Here is a 22355-nt window from a genome sequence, read left to right as displayed (position 1 = left end):
CAATGCTCGCGAGAGATTCTAAAAATAGTCACCTTTGCATCAAACATAGGACAGTTATTATTAGAATAGTCTATCATTGTGTGCGAATCGCATCTCTGGATCAGATGGACTTCGGAGAAAAGGCATCGCAGGAAGTAATCCAGACTACACCACACGGAATCTGGCTTGCGCTCATGAGGGGAGCTTTATATCGGCTACCCATTGGGAGATCATCAAGTCCCTGGGGCAATGTACGATTTGGATGGCATGTCCTTGACCCTGACTCGCCGACCAGACATTTTCAAATGGACAACGTTTCACTCGGGCACGGACGAACAGTAGGTGGACCATGGGAAAGGCGGGCTCGGGAAGAAGTGATGCTATTGTGCGGCATTGACTGGGCTGGGGGATGGGGTGAGTAGACTAAGTGGACTTAGTTGGAACCCGAGGGACCGCCGATCCCTATGCGCTCGTAGTGGCTGATGATCCGACCACTTGTGCTCGGCGTTAACAGCTGGCACTCTAATGGACTGCTTAGCGCCGCATAGAATAATTGCACATGACAGCTGAAACTAGTTATATATTGACCGTCGAACTTCAAACTCCATGCAACAATTTATCGACTGTTCCTCGACATCTCATTTCTGCCGGCATGGAGGACAACCTAGACGAAATATCCGCTCAAGGCTCAGTGGCTTATCGGCCCCAAGGCAAACGCATTCGAGTCATACAGCAGTTTGTAGAAACAATTCTTGAGGATGACACAGCTTCTGAACCACCACGCCAGCCTTCTGAGCAAGATGAAGAAGTACACCTGTACGATTTCATCGGTGCTGTAGGCATCCAGAAGGATCGTCGAGGGAAGAAGTCAGTGCGGTATCACGTCAAATGGAAAGGCTATGGTATCAAGGCTATGACGTGGGAGCCGGAGGGCCATATTTTTGAAGGAGATTTGCTGAAGTTATGGTCAAAGTATGGTCGGATCCACGTCCGCAAACAAAAGGGCCGGCAGAGACTCAGGCACAGTATGCGACAAATACATCAATGCCCTTCAACAGAAGCTCACGAGACCAATGTTCGGGAAACGGATCAGGTCGACCATGTCACACCGTCAAGATCGCCGGAGGCTGTCGAAGCGCCTTGTGAGCAGAATTTTGAACGGGATGGTGGCTGTGACGGCCTTCTTCTATCCAAGGAACCAAACGCACCAGCAGAATCTGATGGTGCTGATGCTCGTGGTGTGTCTCGATGTACTTCACCGCCCTTATCTCATCACTCGCCTGCACCTTCACAACAAGGCTTTGATCGGCTCGGTGACGCACATCAACATACTTTGGAAATCATCCCTCAACTCGAGGTTCTTGAGACGTCTCAGGGGCTGTTGAACGAAGAGGTTACGCCCTCGAGCCAATCAGACATTCATGAGATCAACCATACGGAGAGGATCGACCCAGCGTCTGTGGTTAGCGATGTGTCTGTACATTATGCAAGCATCTCGCACGATAAGGTGAGAAGGAAAAAGTGGTTCACTCGCACCACAACCGGCTGCCTCTCCTGTCGCAGAAGAAGAGTGAAATGCGACGAACGTCGCCCGTCATGTGAGTAATTACCCTGCTCCTCTAGCATAATAAGGCTCCATCACAAATCTGGTTCATCTACTCGCATGCTGTCAGGTGTTAATTGTCTTCGTCGGAAGTTGCCTTGTGAAGGATACGATTCAGGTCCTCAATGGATGAAATCCCAGCCTACCACGATGACCCCCATGGGACGGGATCTCGGCATGATGGACATGACTATGCTTGGACTGGCCCAACATTCCGAGAGCCATGGTCGGATATCAAGCCATTTTCTCCCTAACAAGTGTCTGAGCCACTCCGACGAGTATCACAAGAAGCCAAAATACCTTCCAAGTCTAGCAGAGCTGGACTGGGCGACATTGGGAAAGTATGGTCATGCAGAATGGCCTCTGAAACCCAAAGACGCCCACGGACAGCAAAGCTCCTTATTGACGGAGGATACTCCGAGACCTATACAGTGTTCAAATCCCCGCCCTATCTCATACTACACTCGCGCCTTGTCAATCTACACGGGCCCTCCACTGCCGGTCGAACCGTCTGTACTATATGGCAGTGACATTGCCCAACAATCGCGACTTGGAGACTTGCCCAGCCCACTTCGGCGCATTACCGAACTATACGACCTTTCTTCAGCCGGTCGAGCCCTCTTCACCAACCGTGAGTGACATTTCCTGATCACCCCTTTTGTATTCTCCAACCGTTTTCGGTACAAGTTCAGTGGCTTCGCCATATTGGGTTTGAAAGAACGTGGCTCACTGCTTCTGGAGTTTTGCTTTCTGGTGTCTCCCTCTAGCACGGCACATTTCGGTGAGCACCCCTGACATATTTGAGTGTACCAGCTTTTGTGCCGCTACTGCAGAGGCAACACCGACGGAAGGAATGAGAGCTACCGAGATGCTTTGAATGTGCGTCCCGAGGAAGTACCACCAGTAGCAGAGATACAGAATACATAGCGTCACCACAGACACTCGCAGATCACACAGAGCACGACGAGGCTGCCTCCTTCCGAGGCCCAGCCTTGCAGGTGGGCTGGTCGCGACCGTAGTCGGCACACCTGCCTCTTTGGTATCAGTCGTCCCGGGTTCGCATGCGGCCTGCGGCCAGGCCAGTTGGTAAACATATAAGTTACATGGTTTATATCCAGTTACAGTACAGTACAAATTATGAGTACGTGGAACAAGTATGGTGCCAGGTATTGTATCCGAACTGGCTGCCGCTTGGTCTCATTCGAGTCTTCACGAGTACATTATTGATATCGACTAAACGCTATATACGTAAATGTATGTGTTTGCCATGAGACCGAGTATACTGACGCCCAAAAGCATATAGAATACACCATGAAGTCCACCAACGTAGGCGTGCAATATTTTTTGCAGCATCGTATCTGTACTATCGAGAAGAGTGAGCTCATAGACAAAAGCCTCAGCATCTTTTGCAATGGATGTTGAAACGCCTGCTTTGGACAGAACATGTGCCATAACATTTTGAAACAGGTTTCCCCCAACTGTCACACCGACACACATTCCAAGGCTGCGAAAGAATGTATACATACTGGCTCCTGAAGCAGAGTTGCTTGGATCGGTTGTTGCCTGGACATGATAGTTTAGAGCACTCAAAAGGCACCCATTACCAATTCCAATGATCAGAAGGATCAGAATCCATACCGTCGGTCCGGTATCCTCTTCGAAGAGGAGAAGAAGGCCGGAGCCCAGAATTGTTAGAATCCAACCTACGACGAGGATCCATTTATAGCGACCTGTGCGGCTGATGACTTGCGATGTGATGGCGGCCCCCGGGAGTAATGAACATGACAGGGGCAGAACACAGGCACTCGACACCATCGGAGTTCGTTGCTGGGCAGCGGCAAAGTAGAGCGGGACGTAGTATAAGAGGCAGAATAGCTAGTATATGTTTCAGTCTCCCGGCGTTTTCGTAAGGCATTTGCACTTACAATAAGACCCTGTAAGAAGGAACAGAAGTATAGCGCAATCCTTGAAGCTGTATTGAACAAGGAGGATTGGAAGATAGGGAACTTCGGGAAGTTATGTTCCCAGATACCAAATAGAAGCGTTCCGCAAAACCCAAGTGTGACGCTGGATATAGTCCACTTACTGGTCCATGGAAAAGTCACCCCTCCCCAAGATAGTCCAAGGAGAACGCTGGTTAAACTTGTGAAAAATATCGCTGCGCCTGCCCAGTCTACCTTTGACCAGGAACATTGCGCCGTTGGTCGAAAAGACGGAATTGTGAACGGTATGACGACCAGCGCTAGTCCACAGATAGGCAGGTTTATCCAGAATATCCAGTGAAAGGTGGAGGTCGTTGTCAAGACACTACCGAGGAATGGCCCAACAACACTTCCGACGGCCCAGGTGGTCAGAACAATAGAAAACCATTTAGGTCGCTCTCTCAAAGGAACGAGTCGAGCAAATATGATTTGGACCAGCGTGATGATGCCGCCACCGCCCAAACCTTGTAAAGATCGCCCAGCAAGCAGAGGAATGAAGTCCCGGCTCAGGGCACAGATGATTGAGCCTGCAGCAAACGCACTGACAGAAAACCAGATCATTCTCATATGGATGCCTAATCGCTCGGATATCGTCGAGATGAAGGGCTGCGCAATCGCGGAAGTCATGAGGTAGGAGGTGCCAGTCCAGAATGCATAGATCGTGGTGCCACGTAGCTGGCAAGTAATGAGCTAGACATGTCAGTCAGTACACACTGTGGCAGAGCCATAACAACTTCCCAAGTACCGTACCGGAAGAACAGTTACCAAAATTGTAGAGTCAATGGCAGCGAGGAAGGATAGGAGCGCGAGAACCATCATACAAGCAATATCTCCAGCTGATGGTCTCCAAATGGCAGTGGCAGATGAACGTGATACCATCTTTCGGCGGGATAGTTACATAGGAATTATTTTTGGAGATGTATTGTACGTTACTGCGGCTTCGGTGGTCCTTATTATAGGCTTTAGGCCGCCTTTCTGGTTGCCAAACTTACATATAATCACCTTTTTCAGCCAATTAGGAAACTTGACGTCATCAGGTGCATCACATAGCATTGTGCGGTCTCACACTCTGCGTCCGATTTGCAGCATCCTCCAATTACGTGATACAGAGAATATGTCCTCACATCCGAGGCTTCTGATCAATAGTAGTACAGAGAGCTACGGCCACCAATCCTCCTTCGACGACAAAGTTGCAGACCTCGTCAAAAGCTCGTTCAAATCCGCCCACGCGATCGGGGCAGTAACAAAGCTGATCGCGTATCTCTGACAATGCTAATAGAACATTGCTGGTCTCATGCTTGAGAAGGGCGCCCTGTGGTTGAGTTCTGCTGCTTTCCACCCGCGTAAAGCCCGTCTCTTTCAGCAAGTCCGGTAAATGACCTAGCCATCCCAATGACTGGACGACTCGTGGCATCTCGCAGCCAATCGAAACAGGTACGGTTTGATTAGCCTCTCTTGCATAGGTGAGGATGTATGGCGGCGCAATGTCAAGCCACTGCAGCCATCCACCCTCGCGTAGCATGAGCTTCAAATTGGCGAGGACTCGATCATAGTCCCTACGGCCCAGGCCACCCGCTAACAATCGAATGTTGATGATATCAAATACCCCAATGTACTTTCTCTCCACTGGAGCGAGGACGTTGAAGGTGTCGAAAGTGCAGTTGCGGGGCCATATGTCATCGGGTGGAAATAGTTCTGACGAGCTGTCCAGCCCCACAACCTGACAGTTGCTGGATTGTGACAATTCGATGGTCCATATACCGTTTCCACATCCAATGTCCGCAATTACCAACGGACGCCCCGGGTCTCCTGTCTCGCCAACTGCAATACGAGAGTCAAGTAAGGATGCCGTCCTTCGACAAATGAGGAGGTGTTGGGCGGTCAACCTGGATGAGGCGTTGAAGTTGCGGGATAGGAGATAGCCATCTCTAGAGGTAGACATGTTATATCGCACCTTGATAGTTGCTGTTAGACAACATCGACACAACAAGACAATGCGAAGTAGGCCGAGATTTTGACTGCAGACTGCGGTAATATAGCTGCGGTCAGCACCGTGGTCGACAGGGTAGGTACCGGACCGCGACAGTTTCGTTAGATTTCGAGAAGGGCGTGGAATGTTGCAATTAACGGTGTCCGACCCAGTTCATACGCGGTACTGATGGTTTCATGCGTGAGATGCACGTATAGATTTATCTGGGGCTATTTCTGGGACCCAGTGAAAGTGCTTCTGGAGCAGGGGGTGTAGCCACAGTAGCCTCTTACGCTCAATATGACAAATACTCTCACAAGGACTATTATCCCTCCATCTGGTGGATCTCGTATTGATTTGGAATTCAGCTGGAGATCGAGAGATCCACAAGCAGATCCGACCGAGCAGCGGGCAGTATACAATCCAGTGATGGCAGATGACCTCGTACTATATTATTGCTTTGCCCTTCAGCTACCACTATATTAACTGGCGCCGAACATGGTGACTCCGACCACTCTCCCCAAGGTCATATCAAGATCTCAGTCCTCGAAGGGCAGAACCAGGAAAGCTGCTCAACTGGACAAGAACACCATCGTTCGCTTCGACGACCTTTCGGAAGAAGGCAAAAAGGCCGCTTTGGAGAAGTCTCATCGATACAACACCGAGCAATCCGTACCCTCCCCGTCTCAGAAGTCAAACCCAACTCAGTCCGAGACACCTCGTCATTCTCGATTGCAGAGCTTGGGGGATCGCAGACCCTACATCATGGCATTTTTTGGACTCGGCTTCATTGTTTTGGCTGTCCTTGCCTCCTTGGCACTGGCCGTGGACAAGGACAAAGACCCGAGTCTTGTCGCCAAGCTCCGGCTTGCCAATACGAATCTGGATCGATTGAAACTCCTTCCCAAGGACGAGGACTGGGTTTTCGATTTTACCAAGCAGGATAAATACACCTTTTCGCCCGGTGGAGTGATCAATGCCAACGCGGCGACCTTCCCTGCAACTGTCGGCCTCGGTTTGACGCTGGTAAGCACTCAGTTGGATGACGACATCGTGGTCGACCTCGTGTCTGATGGAATATACAGGCAGTGCTTAATCTCGGTCCTTGCGCGATGCTTCCACCTCATCTTCATCCACGCGGAGCCAATTTTGTGGTAGCGATCTCAGGCACTACTCAAACCTACATGATCAATGAAAATGGCGCTCGAACGGTTCAAGCCACTCTCCGGTCTGGTCAGATGACCATCTTTCCAGAAGGGTCCATCCATACAATGATGAACATTGGGTGTGACAACGCCCAGCTCATCTCGGCCTTGAATAGTGACGACACCGGCACTCTGAACGTGGCTAACTCCTTCTTCAGTCTTCCGCAGAATATCTCTGGTACCGTCATGGGCGGAGGAGTCAACATCAGTGATATCGAAGGAAAGGTGCCGGATCCAGGGAGTGGGGCTAACTCCGGCCCGCATGAATGTCTGGCCGCATGTGCTGCAAGGGCAAACGGCACCCGAGGCCTTGGCTAAACTCGACTAGGTTCTCTAAGGTCATGAACGGGGGCCCTATTGACGACTCGGGGGATCTTCATATTAGCGCAACGGGGGAACGAGCGCTTTGACTTCGATCAGTTGGACAGCATCCGGGAAAGGGAGAAGAACGACAAGAGGTTTGGGTGGCAGAGTAGTGTATCATGTAAGGACAAGGACAAGGCACAGACAGCCTAATATATATCACTCTGTATCTTATTCCTCGTTAAATTCTCTTCATCCTTCCAAGGCAGGCCACAGCCACACCATGTCGTTGGGCGCTCGACACCTACCATGATTCCGACACCTTCCCGTACTGTACCTGGTTGAAGCCTTCATCGCACTTTTGTAACTTCAGTCTGGCTGTAACGAACATGATCTATTCGGACTGTGTGGAACTATAACTATCACCAAGACATATCAACAACACAACTTATCCTCACTTCACCCTCGTACTGTAATCCAATGGAGGACAACGATAATATGCCATATCTCGAGTCGGACGAATCGAACTTGAATGAGAATCGTACAGGCGAAGCGTCAGGCCGGTTTGGCCGGTTTGGCCAGTTTGGTGGGCAATATGTTCCAGAAGCACTGAAAGAGTCCTTGATCGAACTTGACGAAGCATTCGTACAAGCCAAAGCGGACCCCGATTTCTGGAAGGAATGGAGGAATTTATCCCCGTACACGGGTCGACCTTCACCGCTTTATCACGCCGATAGACTCAGTCAACACGTGGGCGGTGCACAGATATACCTCAAGCGAGAAGATCTCAACCATACGGGAAGCTCGGCCATCAACAATGCCCTGGGTCAGGCCTTGTTGGCTCGAAGGCTAGGAAAAAGGCGTGTGATCACGCAGACGGGATCCGGACAGCACGGTGTTGCCATGGCCGCTATATGTTCGAAGCTCACGCTTGAATGCACTGTCTACATGGGTGTTACAGATGCGCGACGACAAAGTGTGAATGTGGTTGACATGAAGATCCTGGGCGCAGAAGTCGTGGTGGTCGGTAGATGTGCTGGTGCGCTGCGCGATGCCATGAACGAAGCTTTAAGAGCCAGCATTCACGACCTGGATAGGTCCTTCTACGCGACGGGATCTAGTATTGGACCTCACCCATACCCGATCATGGTGCGCACGTTTCAGAGCGTAATCGGGCAAGAGACCAAAGATCAAATAAGAGACCTCACTGGTCGCTTGCCTTGTGCAGTGCTCGCTTGTGTCGGAGCATCCAACAGTGTTGGCATGTTCTTTCCGTTCAGGTCGGATTCGGACGTGAATCTCATCGGCGTCGAAGCTGCCGGGCATGGCATCGACACGGACAGGCACTCTGCGGCCTTGGGCAGTGGCGCGGTCGGTGTCTACCACGGTGCAATGACGTACCTCATACAAGATGAGCATGGGCAAATCAACACTTCGTCTTCGATCGCGGCAGGGCTGGACTGTCCGGCAGTGGGACCGGAATTGGCGCACTGGAAAGACAGTGCCAGGGCTAGCTTCGTCACGGTCACAGACGTGCAGGCGCTTGTCGCCTTCCAATCAATGGCACAACTAGAAGGGATCCTTCCTTCTTTGGAAACGAGTCATGCTATATGGGCCGGCATGAAGATGGCCAGCACCATGAAACTGGAGGAGACGTTAGTCATATGTCTCGACGGGAAAGGGGATAAGGATTTGGAGGTGGTGGCTGATAGATTGCGATACTGAAGCAGACCAAAATGATCGAACAGCCTAGTGAGCCTGGCTTAGAACAGCACACCTAAAGTCCCAAGGAAAATGGTATAGTGTGCTCCCAGTCAGAAGGTCCTCTCGAACCACGCTGAAACGAGCATAACAGATAATCCTGCCACTTGCGTTCCGATAGATTGAATCTGCTCGATGTGGTTCAAAGAGTCCGGACCCCAGTAGGAGCCAAAATCTCCAAGTTGATCGACTGTTCCATAGGAAATAGCTGCATTCCGTCTAATCCACAACCGATAACTTGAGCATTTCTTGCGACGGGAGTCTTTAATATCTGGTCCCACATAGTCCAGTACTTCACAAAAATCCTTGATATTGAGAAATGGAAGCCCTTTGAAGATTTTCATGTCTTGTGTACAATTACTGAAACGGTCGCAGTGGTCCTGTATGATGCCATTTCATCCCAATCTCCCGTTGTTGGTGGCCGTGACCAAATCTTGTATCATTGCGTGACCCTGGCTTAGAATGGACAGGTCTCCATTAGCTCGTGATAAGTAACGTAAAGCTCGTGCTGTAGACCGGCAAGTTGGTTGTGAGTAAACAGAGTCCTCACGGTCGCATCACAAAGTACACTTGGCCGTTCATCTGGTGAGGCTTGTACGAAGCGAGGGCGTTTCTCGTCCATGTACAAGGAGTCATTGGTGAGGAGTTGAGATTGTTCCATCCCCTGAAGACACTCCGAAGCTCCCCGTATAAAGTCGGGGTCATCAAAGTCAGCGAGTTGAGCACGACTTTTCGGCCACCCAAAGACGGGTCGAAACAGCATGCCAGTCGGAAGTATTGAAGACTCACCTCTGTGATGTCGTAGGGGCAGGATCGACTGGAAGATAGGTTGAATATTTGAGCATTGTTAGCGTTGTAGAGGTGGTTCGTAATGCTGTTCTTGTCCACCTTGGAGAGAGCGAGTGAGGGCCACACAGTGAACCTCCACACACGAACTTTCCACTCAGCACCACCACCACAGATATCTGGGCTCCATGCATCCTTGACAGCATCGTGAAGGAAGGCGGCCCGAAATACGTGTAGGCTTGGTCTGCCTATCTAGGCAGCCAAGCCACAGACTTCATTGTGGCGTATTGTGCCTAGTAAGCAGAAGCTCCACTCGTCACGTGCTACCCAGAAACAACAGTTCCCTTCAATGCCTGCATGGCCTGGGATCCAGTGTAGCTGGAGATTTATTCGTCGGTCTCGAAATGTCGAAATTCGTCAACCTTGCCAATAAAGACACGCACTACCTACATACTGTACCTACCCATGAGTCTAGGTGTAAATGACGCTGTGATCCAGCCCAGCTGCGTTTTTCGCTCTTGTCTGGTTTCACTACGCTCGCCCTCTGGCTTCCCTCCATAGCCTATCCTCCCCTCCGTCATTAAGTACAACAATATACCCAAACCTCGCGCCTTGGACGTCGGTGTCGTAGACATGGTACCGAGGAAAGCGATACCTCCACGGACAATAGCGGTTTGTGCACATGTCGTGGTGCTTCAACCAGCCCCAGTTCCACCAACGATTGGTGTAGAGCGCTTTAGACGACGAAAAGGAGCAGTCGTACAGGATGTTCTGTGACCATTTCATTTTTATTTTTGACAAAAGGGGGAGGACGTCTCAAAGATTCTGTTGATAATTAGAGATCCTAGTAGGTAGGTAGGTAGGTAGGTAGGTAGATAGGTAGGTAGATAGGTAGGTAGATAGGTAGGTAGATAGGTAGGTAGGTAGGTAGGTAGGTAGGTACTCGTAGTTCGCAGTTGCGGTTTGGTTGGTAGTGGGGCTAATGCTTTGTATGTCTTAGGGTGAGAGAGATTAATTCTATCGTCGCGACTTATATAAGCGGGTGTATATGCGTGTTTGTGTGTACAGTACAGAATCGCTATTGCCGTCATATGAACATAACCCTGCTCCCAAATGCAATATTTGGATACAGTGGCGTTCTTCCTTATGCTCTGAAAGTAACACGGCTCCCCACTTTGCGGTATTAAGGGGCTAGGTGGCTCCATTTGACGATGAAGAGGGAAGTGGATCGTCCTTTGATACGGAGCTATGTAGCGGACGTATGGTCTTCTGTGCTGGTCTCATCTATTTTCATCACCGGTTTTCTAAACTGAGCCCCGAAGTAAGTTGTATTGTGCTCCCAGGACCACCAAACTGCACATGCTGAATGCTACGACATCTTTTCCCTTTCCTAACACTGTTCGTAGCCTTCGATTTTGCATCTCCATCGCCAATGTGCTCCTAGTAAGTGATACAACGTGCGAGCTTGGAGAATAGCTTTTGTTCTCCCACTCTTCCTGACCTGTTTGTAGCTTTCGAATGCCCAATCGTGCAGTTGATTATGACTTTTAACCGTGTCCAGAATTGCTTTGACATAATCGTGTACATTGTTTCCTCCACTTGTTAGTTTTCGGCCTCTCTCTCGTAAGTGCTTTAGGATGATGAAGTTTGCTGTCCCACCCTGTTTCAGTTCTTGGGGCAAATGAATGAGGTCCTTTTGCAGGCTAATGCCCACTCCAACAATAGTCTGTAAGTGATTGACTAGATACTCCGATTCGTTTGCAGCCTTTTCGTCGATCTCTAGACCCAGAATTGCCATGTATACCTCTAGGCCGATAGTTTTGCCGTGAATAATCAACCGGTGCTCAGGCTCGTAGGTGTTGACTTGCTTGCAAAAGTTTTCGTAGACTATACTCATGAGGATGACGCGAATATGGTGAAAGACGACCGGTATAGTCTCCGAAGGCAGAAGGAACTGTAAGTGTACTCTCAATGCTTCTGTTGGAACCGAGATGTTAATGAGGCCGGTCTCGTTGATACTGGCCCAAGGCGTTGTTGGGGTTTCTCCGTCGTCAACAAGACTGAAACACTGCCAGCACTTGAGAACCACCCGAAGTGCAACATCATTCCTCAATTCAGTCAGCCGATCGAGAATAGTCGAAGTATACGCCAACCAAGCGGCCATAGCCGCTATCTCTTGCAAGTTAGCCGTCCATGGGAAAAGGAGCAAAATATGACCAGGTGCTTCTGAGACCCGACGCCTGTCTTCTTCGGCAAAAAAGGACACAAATTTGTGATGGATGATCAGGACGTCGTCCAGACATAGTCTATGAGATTCGGCGCAAGGTGGCACCTGAACAAGCCGTGCGTAGATTAATAGTCGGTCGTCGCGGGTCTGCTGGCACTGGGATTCCATTTGATCACACGAAAGATGCAGCGAGGTTCTGAACGAGGCGGTAGAGAAGGCGAGGCTTCTTCGAAGCTTTTTAAACTTTGAGGGTGACGGATGACTTCGTCATAGTCTGGGATCGCACCAGGGACGACAGTACTACAACGCCCCGCCAAGAAGCCTACAGCACAATTAGTTACCTACAGCACAGCGTTTTGGGTGAGTGGGCAAAATGAAGAAAGTCTCTCCTTCGAGCGGAGAAAGTAAATGAGAGGGAATCATGACCCATCGAACTGCAGGTTGGCCGGCATTCCATTTCCGCCTCACATATATTACTCCGTAACGTGACACACCATAGACCGAGTGAGTTGTATACTGCACTCTCTGAGCGACTGAGACGCACAATGCAAACCCCAGAACAAATCTTCAGCAACTATGCAATCTCGCCGCGAAGAGGTTTTCTTGCCGACATCCCACCGTTAGAGCGACTGCCTGAATACTTTGCACCTTGGGAAACACTGGCAGCCGATCTCCCTTCCCTCATAGCAAAACGACAAGTGAGAGGGAACATAGATGGACTCCCAGTCCTGGAAACGTCAGGCTTGGTGCACAAGGCAGAATGGCAAAGAGCATACTCCCTGTTGGGATTTTTGACCCAAGCTTACATTTGGAGCTCCAGCACTCCCGCTGAGGTCGGCCCTCTGAATCCCATACCTGAATCCTTTTGTATTCAAGCTGATGAGAATGACCAGTACCTACCACCTTCGATAAGTCGACCCTTTCTCGCCGTGGCTGAACGTCTGAAACTCCCGCCTATCGCCAACTACTCCGGCCTGGTTTTGTGGAACTTTACATTCAAGCTCTCCGGCTGCGATCCGACCAATCCCGAGCACATCCAAGCATTGACAACGATGACCGGCACCAAGGATGAAGAATGGTTCTACATGATCTCGGTCGTCGTAGAAGCACGAGGGGGACCTCTCGTAGCCGCTACCGTTCGCTGTCTGGAAGCCATGAGCCAAAATGACGACCCTGGCATCCTCTCTGCTGTCGAGTCAATCGCGAACGGTATCCGAGATCTGACCAGATTATTGTCAAGGATCCACGATCACTGCAACCCTCGAGTCTTTTATGACAAAATCCGCCCCATGCTCTCGGGGACCAAGGTATCCTCTTTCGACGTTTTACGTCGAGGCGTGTTTTACGATGTCGGTGACGGGCATGGTTTGTGGCGAAAGTACAGTGGAGGTAGCAACGCACAAAGTACTTTGATCCAGTTGTTGGACATTTTTCTGGGAGTTCCTCATCTAGGGAGGGACAAGACGCTGACAGAAACGCCGTCCGTTGGATCATCTGTCGCACCCGGTGGGTTCCTCGAGGTGTGTATCTGCCACCCAGAGTTTGGTACACAGGGATGCTGGCAGTACTAATGGCCTGAATCAGGAGATGCAATCTTACATGCCACAGGAGCATCGCGAGTTCCTCGCCCACATCGCACAGTCGGGCAGTTTGAGGAGGTACGTTGCGAAGTACTGTACCGACACGGACATTTATCGGGCGTACAATGACGTTGTTGAGGCTTTGGTGAGCTTTCGAAGTGTCCACATTCAAATTGCAGCTCGGTTTATCATCCAGCCATCCAAAGGTTTGCTTCATCCCCCGACTGGAGACTTCAGAGGAGCCGACCGAGTACTGACAACTCGAACATGGTCACCTCCCGACGAGAATGCTATTCGTCCAGAGCTGCGCGGCACCGGAGGCACAGAGTTTATGTCGTTTTTGAAAAAGACCCGTGATGAAACTAGAGACACTGTTATTGAATCGGGGGATCAGGGCTGTGAGCTCGACAGGCTCTCGTTGGCGAGTCACCATTTCTAACGTGATCTGTACAGAGATGAACTGGAGTCTGAGATCGGGGCCTACGTAGGGGGTGTGAGTGATATTAGATTGATCTCCACGAAGTATGGCTACTCGACACGGGTTCCTGGCAGGATTTTGAGAGACAAAACAAGCAGACAACGATACGGTATCGGTTACAGCACCATTTCGCAGGACGTTACTAGAATATTAAAACACTATAGGTATCGAATGGGCGGTTCAGGTTGAAGGCAATACTTCTTTTACGAGACAATAAAGAAAGATACTGTAAGCATACAAAAGGCAATGACTATATAACTCGGATTTGGAGAGCCGCGGCAATTTATAGTACAGCAAACGATACGGGGATTGAGTAGTTGCCTCATGTTTGTCCCTTCATCAGCTTTTGAGCAGCTCTATCAGTTCTGTGGCGCTTTGCTAATCCTCTCCCTAATCCTTGCTGCCATCCAACACTACGTCAAAAAAGTCCTTACAATCCGCCCCAAGGTCAAGACTTGATACTGCACTGAGTTGGTTCTCACACGTGTCCGAGCAAGGTATCTTGGTATGGCAGGGGTCACATTGATCGTCTGCCATCTTCCCCGCCTCGAGGAACGCTACTTTGCTCTTCAGGGTTCTGTTTTCCTAGTTCATTTGTCAATCTTGAGTGACTTGCGTAGCTTTCAAAACGTTTCTGACCTTGTATTGATCATCTCTGATCCTTTCAGGCTCGAAAATCCTTTTTTGTAATATATCTATCATTTTGTTCAGTTGACGGATCTCCAGCTCTGCGGATGTGTCCTCGCTGGTGTTGTTTCTCAAATGATTGACCTCTTTCGCCAGCTCGTCCCTTTGCTGAAGCAGACTCATATTCATATAGTGACACTGATGATTCCTCTCGGTTGACGACAGTAATTCCTCGTGCATCAAATGAACTGCATTCCGACAGCCATCGACAGCGGCAGACAACGTTTGAAGATTTTGTTCGACGCAGCGGACGTAAGCCTCAGGACCTTGAATGTCCGTGAGCATTTTGGCGAAAGCTGGGAGTTTTGGAAGATGATAGACAATATGATGGTCCTCTCACTGAAGGAGCGCTGGGCTGGAGGAGCGCCGATATTTGAAGTGGAAGGTACAATCACCTGGCGCTCTGATCGACATCGGGCTCCACAGTTGTGACAGGCCACTTAGCACCCACCACAGTACAAGTATGGACCAAAATAGAAATCCCTCTATATCCCTAGATAGTATACTGTATTTATGCAAATCATTAAACACAGAAATAGAAAATGGTTATTTTTGAGGAAGTCGGTGGAACAGGACATTACTCCACATCAACAGTCTCGTTCTGTTCTTGGTCGACGAATTTATAACGAGGTGGCATCTGCAATAGAGAACAGCCTACTAACAACAAACATGTCTAATTCCCTTCAAGAAAGTCCAACTGCACAAGATAAATATGTCGACCACAGGTTTGACGCAGGACCTGGGTTCGAGGAAGGAACACTCGACATGGACTTCTCTCTGCCACACCTCGATTGTACAGATCCTGATTTTCTTTGTTTGGACCCCTTTCCTTTTCATTCCCTAAATGATGAGAGTTTCCCACTTCTAAGTTCGGTCGTGCCAGCCGGAGTTACGGAACCATCACTGGCAACAGACAATTTCCTCCTTGATGGCTCCGGTGACTCGAACGCACTTCACAGTGAATTTCAGAGACGTATTGACCATCTTGATGAGACTTGCAGGAGACTACAAAATGAGTATGGCCAAACTATTGTCACTATCACGTGAAAAAGGGTGCTGATACAATATTTTCAGATTTCGCTACATGCAGAGGTGAGCACCACTCAGATGTATTACGTCCATAGGCTCTAAACTTACCTACTCGACAAAGTCGTGTTTGGTCAGTCGAAACGTACCTCAGGAAGCTGGGTGCTTGGTACTTCAACTTCAAGGCGGCTGTAAACAAGAACACTGCCATGTTGTCTGGTCGGATGGAATCACTTATGATGGGGACGTCTTTTTCTTGATGGCGATTGCTTCGGTGGCGCATGGAGAGAGACGTACAGAACGATGTCATAATGGAGCAAGCGAAGGGTTTTATAGTGTTGCCTTTCCTCCTAAGTTAGCCTGTATCTATTTGGTTGTACTATATCTCCGTATAAGATGATCACGAAGAGCACATTCCCTAATAACCAGTCCAATGCAGAACTGTGACTCATCGGAACGAGAAAGCAACCAACTGCTCCGGATACTATTGTCCATAGACTCGGGTTCGATTCGTTTCTCCTTCCCGCTGTACCGACTAGGTTGCAAAATCCAGGCGATGACCCTTCCTCCTCTATCTCCCTCGTCCTATGTCCCAGTTCATCAGGGCCCTTTACGCCAAGTTTCGACGAATACCAGCACGACGAGCCATGACAAATCGGTGAAACTCGAACCCTGGGATCATATCACCCATATTCCCGATCGTCGGAGGGTTCAAAATTTGAACGCTCAGGTGATTATGCACTTACAGGATGTTTGGGTTGGGTCACTTACAATATGACTAAATAGAGAAAATATCGCCACAAGCTCAAAAGACGATATGCAGAGTTGGAAGAACTGGCCGGGGGAAGAGCGCCCGAAGCATTAAAGTCTATAAAATATACACCAGCGTGCGAGAAGGGGTCTTTATTCCCAGACTCGGAGCTTCAAAATGGCGCGAATATTTCTCGATGCACCTCATACGGCTCGACTGTATTGACAAGACCTCCAACGACCCTGGACCACCCGGAAAGACGCCAGCGAAGCCATAATACTGTCACTGAATTTCCGCACCGTTTTCCCTCTGTCCAACCGGATCGTCAAGATACATATGACCACGGCCGAGATATGTATTGGGAGCCTTTGGCTGCTTCTCCATCAGGGCCTGACTCCCAATCCTTTGCACCACCGGAGATGAACGACGCTTCGCTCGAAGGCTGCTATGCAGACGAACAAGAAATATGCCCATGGAACCTGGCGTATAACTCCCTATTAGGTTTATGAATGTCTCTAAAAGTACTCGGCTTGGAAGGAGTGAGATTGATAGTGAAACATACCAGCCCCAGTTTGAAAGAAAGGAAAATGATGTATTGCTGATGCCAAACCAATTCGACACTAAGTCGACAGCCTCATTATATCTCTCTTACGTGCCAGCTGCAACCATGCGCTTTTTCAGACAAATGAACAAAACATTGTGGCGTCTGATGGTCAAGAAGATGGTCAAGAAGCTGGGAAATGGTGTTAACGTAGTGACCCTAATGTTGTTCCTCAAGTAGCGCTCACCGCTTATACGTTGGTGACATCTGTATCTATTTCAGCTTGTTCAAGTAAACCGCGTAGGATCTTGCCTGTGCTAGACCGAGGAATCTTGGTGACGAATACGACACCTCCGGTCAGCTGCTTGTATGAGATGAGCTGGGACTTGACAAATTCCTCGACGTGTTCCTCCGTCAGCCGAGGCCAGCCCTGGGCATCAGAGTTGCTAGGTCGTTGACGAACCACATACGCGCGAAGTAATGTATCCACAAGACCACGTTCATCTTCAGAAGCGACACCGGCCACCGCCACGTCAGATATCAGCGGGTGACGTGATAGGATACTCTCAATTTCGGTCGGAGACACCTGCCAGCCTTTGACCTTGATGGTTTCCTTCATTCGACCGGCGTAGAAGACCTTGCCAGCTCGAAGGTAAACGAGGTCACCAGTTCGAAAGAATCCCTCCCGGTCAACGGCCGCTTGGCTCGCGTCCACGTCGTTGAGGTAGCCGGAGAACATGCTTGGACTGTGGATCAGCCCTTCTCCAGGGTTCCCTTCGGTCGAGAAAAGGGTAGACACTGGAGAGCGATCGACTTTCATCCGGACATTCGGCAATAAGTGCCCTACGCTCCCAGTATCGTCCTTCTCCCGCCAGGAAAAGAGCGTAATCCAGCCGGTTTCGGTGCTGCCCCAGCATTGCGAAATCACGGCATTCGGGTTCAGGACATTGTAGAGTTGATTTTGAACCGCCGCCGACATCGGGGCAGCGGCAGAAATGAGATGCCGTAATGAAAGAAGGAGATAACGCTCAGACGGTGGAATCGAGGCAACGCTGGACGCTATTGAAGGCACGATTGCCATGTCTGTGATGGTAAAGCGGCCGACCGCTCGGGTGAAATCTGCCAAATCGAACCGTGGGAGGAAGTAGGTAGGAATTCCCAGCCGTAACGGCAGAAGCATGGCCAGTGGCATGGCAAAGGCATGAAAAATCGGCAAGAAAATCAACTGTCTTGGCTGTATGACATGTCAGAATGATCGTCTTGCCTTCGCGATGGAAAAGGGGAAGAGACATCGTGAATGAAAAAGGATAACACGGACCACATAAGTCTTGGCACGAAATTCATTTTCCAAAGTCGCAGTTTGGGAAACTATTGATCGATGAGAGAGCATGGCGGCTTTCGGGAGACCCGTGGTGCCGCTGGTCATTGCATAGGCCGCAATTTGACTCGGTTCCGGTCGCTCCCAATCATCTTCGCCATACCGAAGTAGGTCGTCCCAACTTCGGCAACCCTTTGGATCTCTCTCCGATTCGAGATCAATCAAGAATATGTGATCGGCGGCAAGCGATCCGTGCGAAGATACTTCAAGGACTGGTTCTGAGCATTGTACCTGGGTCACAACGAACTTTGGATTCGTCAACTTGAAGATGTGGGACAGCTCGGAAGGCGTGTAGCCTGGGTTCGTTCCCAGGACGCAACCTCCCGCCCCGATTATCCCGAGCCAGATCAGCGGATACCAGATCTAATGGTGTCCTTGTCAGTGCATTCTTTTCTTGAATCAGTCCGGGGTTGTGTTCGCCGGGGCAGTCGAAAGCCCTGTTTCGCGGGAAGGGGTCGGTTGCCGCGATGGCCTGGCTTACGTTGTTGTACATATGACAGCAAACCACGTCCTGTTCCTGCAATCCATGTTCTTTGAAACCCTTGACAAGTCGACGGATAATGTAATAGGCTTGATACCAGGATATCCTCTTCGAAGGGTCTTTAGCATCCACGAAGACCTAAATGTGTTTAGCCCAGTTTACGGCTAGGAGGATCGATTTTATTTACCTGTTGATCATTCTCGAACAGCCCCGGACGATCGAATGCGAACGTCAGAACATCCGTGGATGGAATAATGACCTCCTGAGGCCTGGGAGCAATGGGTACGGAGGTCGACATGATACTACTATTATGGTTAGCAGCGGCTCTCAATGAGAGAGTGCAGGTGGAATAGACTTTCTCGATGAATCAGAATCGGCGGAGAGGTCACGTACTGCCGTAGTATAACTTGCCACGCAGGACAAATTTCATTTGTCCGGTGTCCAGATTCCTACGAACCCAGAACCAGGCACGTATGAACGGGGTTGAAGATCAACTTATATTACTCGAACCAGTTTGCCCCTCATGCAGTGGAAGGTAGATGGGTCTCAGTCTATTTCCAATTTCCAAATGCTCGACCTTCTGACGCCACCGTAAGAATCCAAGAGCCGATCCACCATGGACCTGATACCGTGGTAATGTAGCTAGGACATAGGTACAGAATTGTAAAGAACAGTACTGCATGTTTCGTGGAATGTGACTACAGTATTGCCAATGTCTAGCCTATAAGTCCTTGCTTCTAGACAAACTTGAATCTTGTTTCGAGCTTGTCTCTACGACTCTAGGTCTTATTACTCAAAGACACCATCATATACCGGGCGAAGCTCGTGAGAAGGTGAACCTTTAATGGAGATGCGGATTACTATACCTTCACCTCTGGACAAGTCCCGGCCAGCATTACCCCTCGCCAACCACCCGAGTTGTGCGGCCGGTGAAAGCCTACCACCTTTGCCTGACCGGAAGTATCATCCTCTCATACGCGCTCTACGTTGGTCGGTTTTCTCTGTTTATCGCCGGCTTTGCTTGCTGATCATCATGATCAACATCCTTACAATGGCGGCCCTCGGCGCCAGACATCAACTCTTCTCGTTGTCGTCAGGCGCCACCACTGCGGCCAGCTCGATCAACCTCACGACCGCTGTCCTGATACGCCAAGAACTGGTGGTAAACTCGCTTTTTTGGATCCTGGGCCGATTTCCAACCTCAACTCCTCTTCGCCTTCGACGCCTGGCGGCGAAGGTATATCATCTTGGCGGTGTTCATAGTGGCGCCGCCATCGCAGCTACTCTGTGGTTCGGTATCTCCAACGTGACCCTATTCAACTCTTTGAGCTCGACCTCAGCCAAGGAGAGCGAAATCTCCATCCGGACCATCACCATTCTCCTCGACATCCTGCTGGTCACGACAATCGCGACCGCCTTTCCAGCCTTCCGTACCTGGGCTCACGATCTCTTTGAGATCATTCACCGTTTCTTGGGATGGATTGCTCTGGTCCTATTTTGGATCTTGTTTGGGTTCCTGGCTCACGTCCAGCTTACTGACAGTCCCCAACTCACCGTGATGGATGTGGTCGGTGCGAGTCCCGCATTCTGGAGTCTCCTCCTGGCAACTTTCTCCATAGTGCTGCCCTGGCTCCGTCTGCGCAAAGAGTCTGTTCGTTCCGAGCCACTTTCCGATCACGCCCTTCAGCTTCATTTCGCCGGAGAGCGTCTGCCACTGTGCGCGGCGGTCCGGCTGTCAACGCGTCCTCTGCTGGAATGGCACGCTTTTGCCACCATTCCATCCGACGACGGTACAGGGTATTCTGTCATCGTGTCCAATGCCGGAGATTGGACGGCTCACCTGCTAGAGTCACCACCAACCAAGCTTTGGGTTCGAGGCATGCCGACCATCGGAGTGCTTCACATGGCGCCGATGTTCAATAAGGTGGTCCTAGTTGCCACCGGGTCGGGCATCGGTCCCCTGTTATCACTGACGGCGCATCGGCACCCTGTTTGTCGAATTATATGGTCAACGCCAGATCCCGTTGCTACTTACTCCAGGTCAGTTGTGGAGAAAGTTCGAGAAGCCGACCCGGATGCGATGATCTTCAACACAACCGAGTCTGGTCGTCCTGACCTTGTCAGACACATTTATCGACTCTATTTCACGTCCGGTTCGGAAGCTGTCTTTCTTGTCTCCAACCCACGGACGACGAGAAAGGTCGTGTACGAGCTTGAGTCTCGTGGCTTGCCAATTTTCGCACCGATTTTTGACTCTTAACCTCCCAAGAAATTCAGATGAATATGAACTTGCCACGGGACGTGTCGAAGGGCAGGAAAAGAGATGTTTCGACGTGTATTCGCGTCGAAAACGAATAAAGGCCATCTCTGGGAGATCATTGTGCACAATTTTGTGGTAAAATACTGAATGTGACACGAAGAGACGACGTGTTGCCACATGGCCATTTTATCGAACATCAGGCAGCCGTGTAGGCAATGAACAGTAGCAGTCTGTAAAGACATGCAATTGGGACCTGGGGACGGTAAATCTACTGACCGAAGCTAGACTCGTAGATCCTTACTAGAGACTCTTAGTGCATATATTGTATGTATACCGTCCATGAACACGCCGTACTCTGCTGCACTCTATCACTCACCACAGTGAAACCGACATTTCTTCTTTGCAGCATGCACATCATCATCGGCGACCCTCTTTCGCTTTCGATGGTCAGATGTCCCAAAGCAAGCGTTCAACCCTTGTTCGCTCGCGAGGTCAAGAACGGCGCTTGGTAACCCGCTTATAGGAGCCCCTGACGGAGTGGAGCGACCCATACGTATGGTTATGCTGATTTGATCTCCAGTGTCATAATTTATACGCCTGGAGAAATTGCCATTCTCATCACGGTGAGTGTCGTCATCCCAATTGCAAGTCATGGGTTGTCCGTTCACATACAGCTGTGCACGTCCAGCTGCAAGCCGAGTGAGTAATGACTTGAAAGCGGGATCAACCCCCGGTATTGAACACAAAAGGAACCCGGCGCCAATGAACTTCCCATCTCGACGGGAAGGCATCCCACTCAGCTCAAAATAAAAGAGAGAGGCGATGGCACAATGAGCCAGGTGATCGATCTGCTCTGTCAGCGAATCATCGCCCTCGACTCTATTCAGAAGCTTTGGTATTTGATTTACGTCGTCAAGTGCGTAGTCACGATCCATTTCGTGATCCAGACGGTGATACCGAGGATGATGGGCGAACGCTTGGCGGACCTGCTTGTCTCTCGATTTCTCCCAGATCAAATCCTGAATGCGAAAAGGAGCCTTCCGGGCCTTCGCGGTTGGAGCATCTTGTGCGACGTCGACGTCTGGGATTGTTCCGGTGCCTAAAGATACGATGAAATCGGTCCGTGACGACGGATAGAGCGTTTTCGCTTCCGACACCACCGTGCTGACCGGATCGTTCTCCAGAAGGCCCGCGTCTTGAAACGTGCCTAGTTGAGGAACCTCTTTGGTCGGAAAGAATCTGCGAGGCAGAGTCAGCTTGATCCCGACATTGCAATATGGATCACCACTCACGTGGGGGCGGCAGAGGCTGCCCGGGCACTGATCAGAGGCTGTCAGTATCAAAGCAGACTATAGCAT

General features: G+C 50.1%; 11 protein-coding genes across 11 annotated transcripts; 6 read left to right on the top strand and 5 right to left on the bottom strand.

Annotated features, from left to right (window-relative positions):
• Positions 1-631: 631 nt before the first annotated feature.
• On the top strand, positions 632-1581 carry PV08_12050 (uncharacterized protein; the record flags this gene model as incomplete). The annotated part of the gene is made up of 2 exons (XM_016386357.1): positions 632-1486; positions 1543-1581. The coding sequence occupies 2 exons, from the start codon at positions 632-634 to the stop codon at positions 1579-1581; spliced, it is 894 nt and encodes a 297-aa protein (XP_016229923.1).
• A 151-nt stretch (positions 1582-1732) lies between these two features.
• Positions 1733-2221, top strand: PV08_12049 (uncharacterized protein; the record flags this gene model as incomplete). The annotated part of the gene is made up of 1 exon (XM_016386356.1): positions 1733-2221. The coding sequence occupies one exon, from the start codon at positions 1733-1735 to the stop codon at positions 2219-2221; it is 489 nt and encodes a 162-aa protein (XP_016229922.1).
• Positions 2222-2308: 87 nt separating this feature from the next.
• On the bottom strand, positions 2309-5506 carry PV08_12048 (uncharacterized protein; the record flags this gene model as incomplete). The annotated part of the gene is made up of 4 exons (XM_016386355.1): positions 2309-2650; positions 3290-3457; positions 3508-4254; positions 4763-5506. 4 exons carry the CDS (start codon positions 5504-5506, stop codon positions 2309-2311), a joined length of 2001 nt encoding a protein of 666 aa, XP_016229921.1.
• A 525-nt stretch (positions 5507-6031) lies between these two features.
• On the top strand, positions 6032-7056 carry PV08_12047 (uncharacterized protein; the record flags this gene model as incomplete). Its single annotated transcript, XM_016386354.1, has 2 exons — positions 6032-6559; positions 6619-7056. The coding sequence occupies 2 exons, from the start codon at positions 6032-6034 to the stop codon at positions 7054-7056; spliced, it is 966 nt and encodes a 321-aa protein (XP_016229920.1).
• A 483-nt stretch (positions 7057-7539) lies between these two features.
• Positions 7540-8766, top strand: PV08_12046 (tryptophan synthase, beta subunit; the record flags this gene model as incomplete). Its single annotated transcript, XM_016386353.1, has 1 exon — positions 7540-8766. One exon carries the CDS (start codon positions 7540-7542, stop codon positions 8764-8766), a length of 1227 nt encoding a protein of 408 aa, XP_016229919.1.
• Positions 8767-10978: 2212 nt separating this feature from the next.
• Positions 10979-11752, bottom strand: PV08_12045 (uncharacterized protein; the record flags this gene model as incomplete). The annotated part of the gene is made up of 1 exon (XM_016386352.1): positions 10979-11752. One exon carries the CDS (start codon positions 11750-11752, stop codon positions 10979-10981), a length of 774 nt encoding a protein of 257 aa, XP_016229918.1.
• Positions 11753-12360: 608 nt separating this feature from the next.
• Positions 12361-13834, top strand: PV08_12044 (uncharacterized protein; the record flags this gene model as incomplete). Its single annotated transcript, XM_016386351.1, has 2 exons — positions 12361-13335; positions 13400-13834. 2 exons carry the CDS (start codon positions 12361-12363, stop codon positions 13832-13834), a joined length of 1410 nt encoding a protein of 469 aa, XP_016229917.1.
• Positions 13835-14470: 636 nt separating this feature from the next.
• PV08_12043 (uncharacterized protein) lies at positions 14471-14845 on the bottom strand (the record flags this gene model as incomplete). The annotated part of the gene is made up of 1 exon (XM_016386350.1): positions 14471-14845. The coding sequence occupies one exon, from the start codon at positions 14843-14845 to the stop codon at positions 14471-14473; it is 375 nt and encodes a 124-aa protein (XP_016229916.1).
• Positions 14846-17128: 2283 nt separating this feature from the next.
• Positions 17129-19035, bottom strand: PV08_12042 (uncharacterized protein; the record flags this gene model as incomplete). Its single annotated transcript, XM_016386349.1, has 4 exons — positions 17129-18112; positions 18197-18619; positions 18738-18875; positions 18925-19035. 4 exons carry the CDS (start codon positions 19033-19035, stop codon positions 17129-17131), a joined length of 1656 nt encoding a protein of 551 aa, XP_016229915.1.
• Positions 19036-19788: 753 nt separating this feature from the next.
• PV08_12041 (uncharacterized protein) lies at positions 19789-20997 on the top strand (the record flags this gene model as incomplete). Its single annotated transcript, XM_016386348.1, has 1 exon — positions 19789-20997. The coding sequence occupies one exon, from the start codon at positions 19789-19791 to the stop codon at positions 20995-20997; it is 1209 nt and encodes a 402-aa protein (XP_016229914.1).
• Positions 20998-21365: 368 nt separating this feature from the next.
• Positions 21366-21932, bottom strand: PV08_12040 (uncharacterized protein; the record flags this gene model as incomplete). The annotated part of the gene is made up of 1 exon (XM_016386347.1): positions 21366-21932. The coding sequence occupies one exon, from the start codon at positions 21930-21932 to the stop codon at positions 21366-21368; it is 567 nt and encodes a 188-aa protein (XP_016229913.1).
• Between the last annotated feature and the right edge of the window lie 423 nt (positions 21933-22355).

This window comes from Exophiala spinifera (genome assembly GCF_000836115.1).
Source record: "Exophiala spinifera strain CBS 89968 unplaced genomic scaffold supercont1.13, whole genome shotgun sequence".
Taxonomy (NCBI): Eukaryota; Fungi; Ascomycota; class Eurotiomycetes; order Chaetothyriales; family Herpotrichiellaceae; genus Exophiala; species Exophiala spinifera.
Note: the sequence above shows the minus strand (reverse complement) of the source record. Positions and strands in the feature narration are given on the sequence as shown.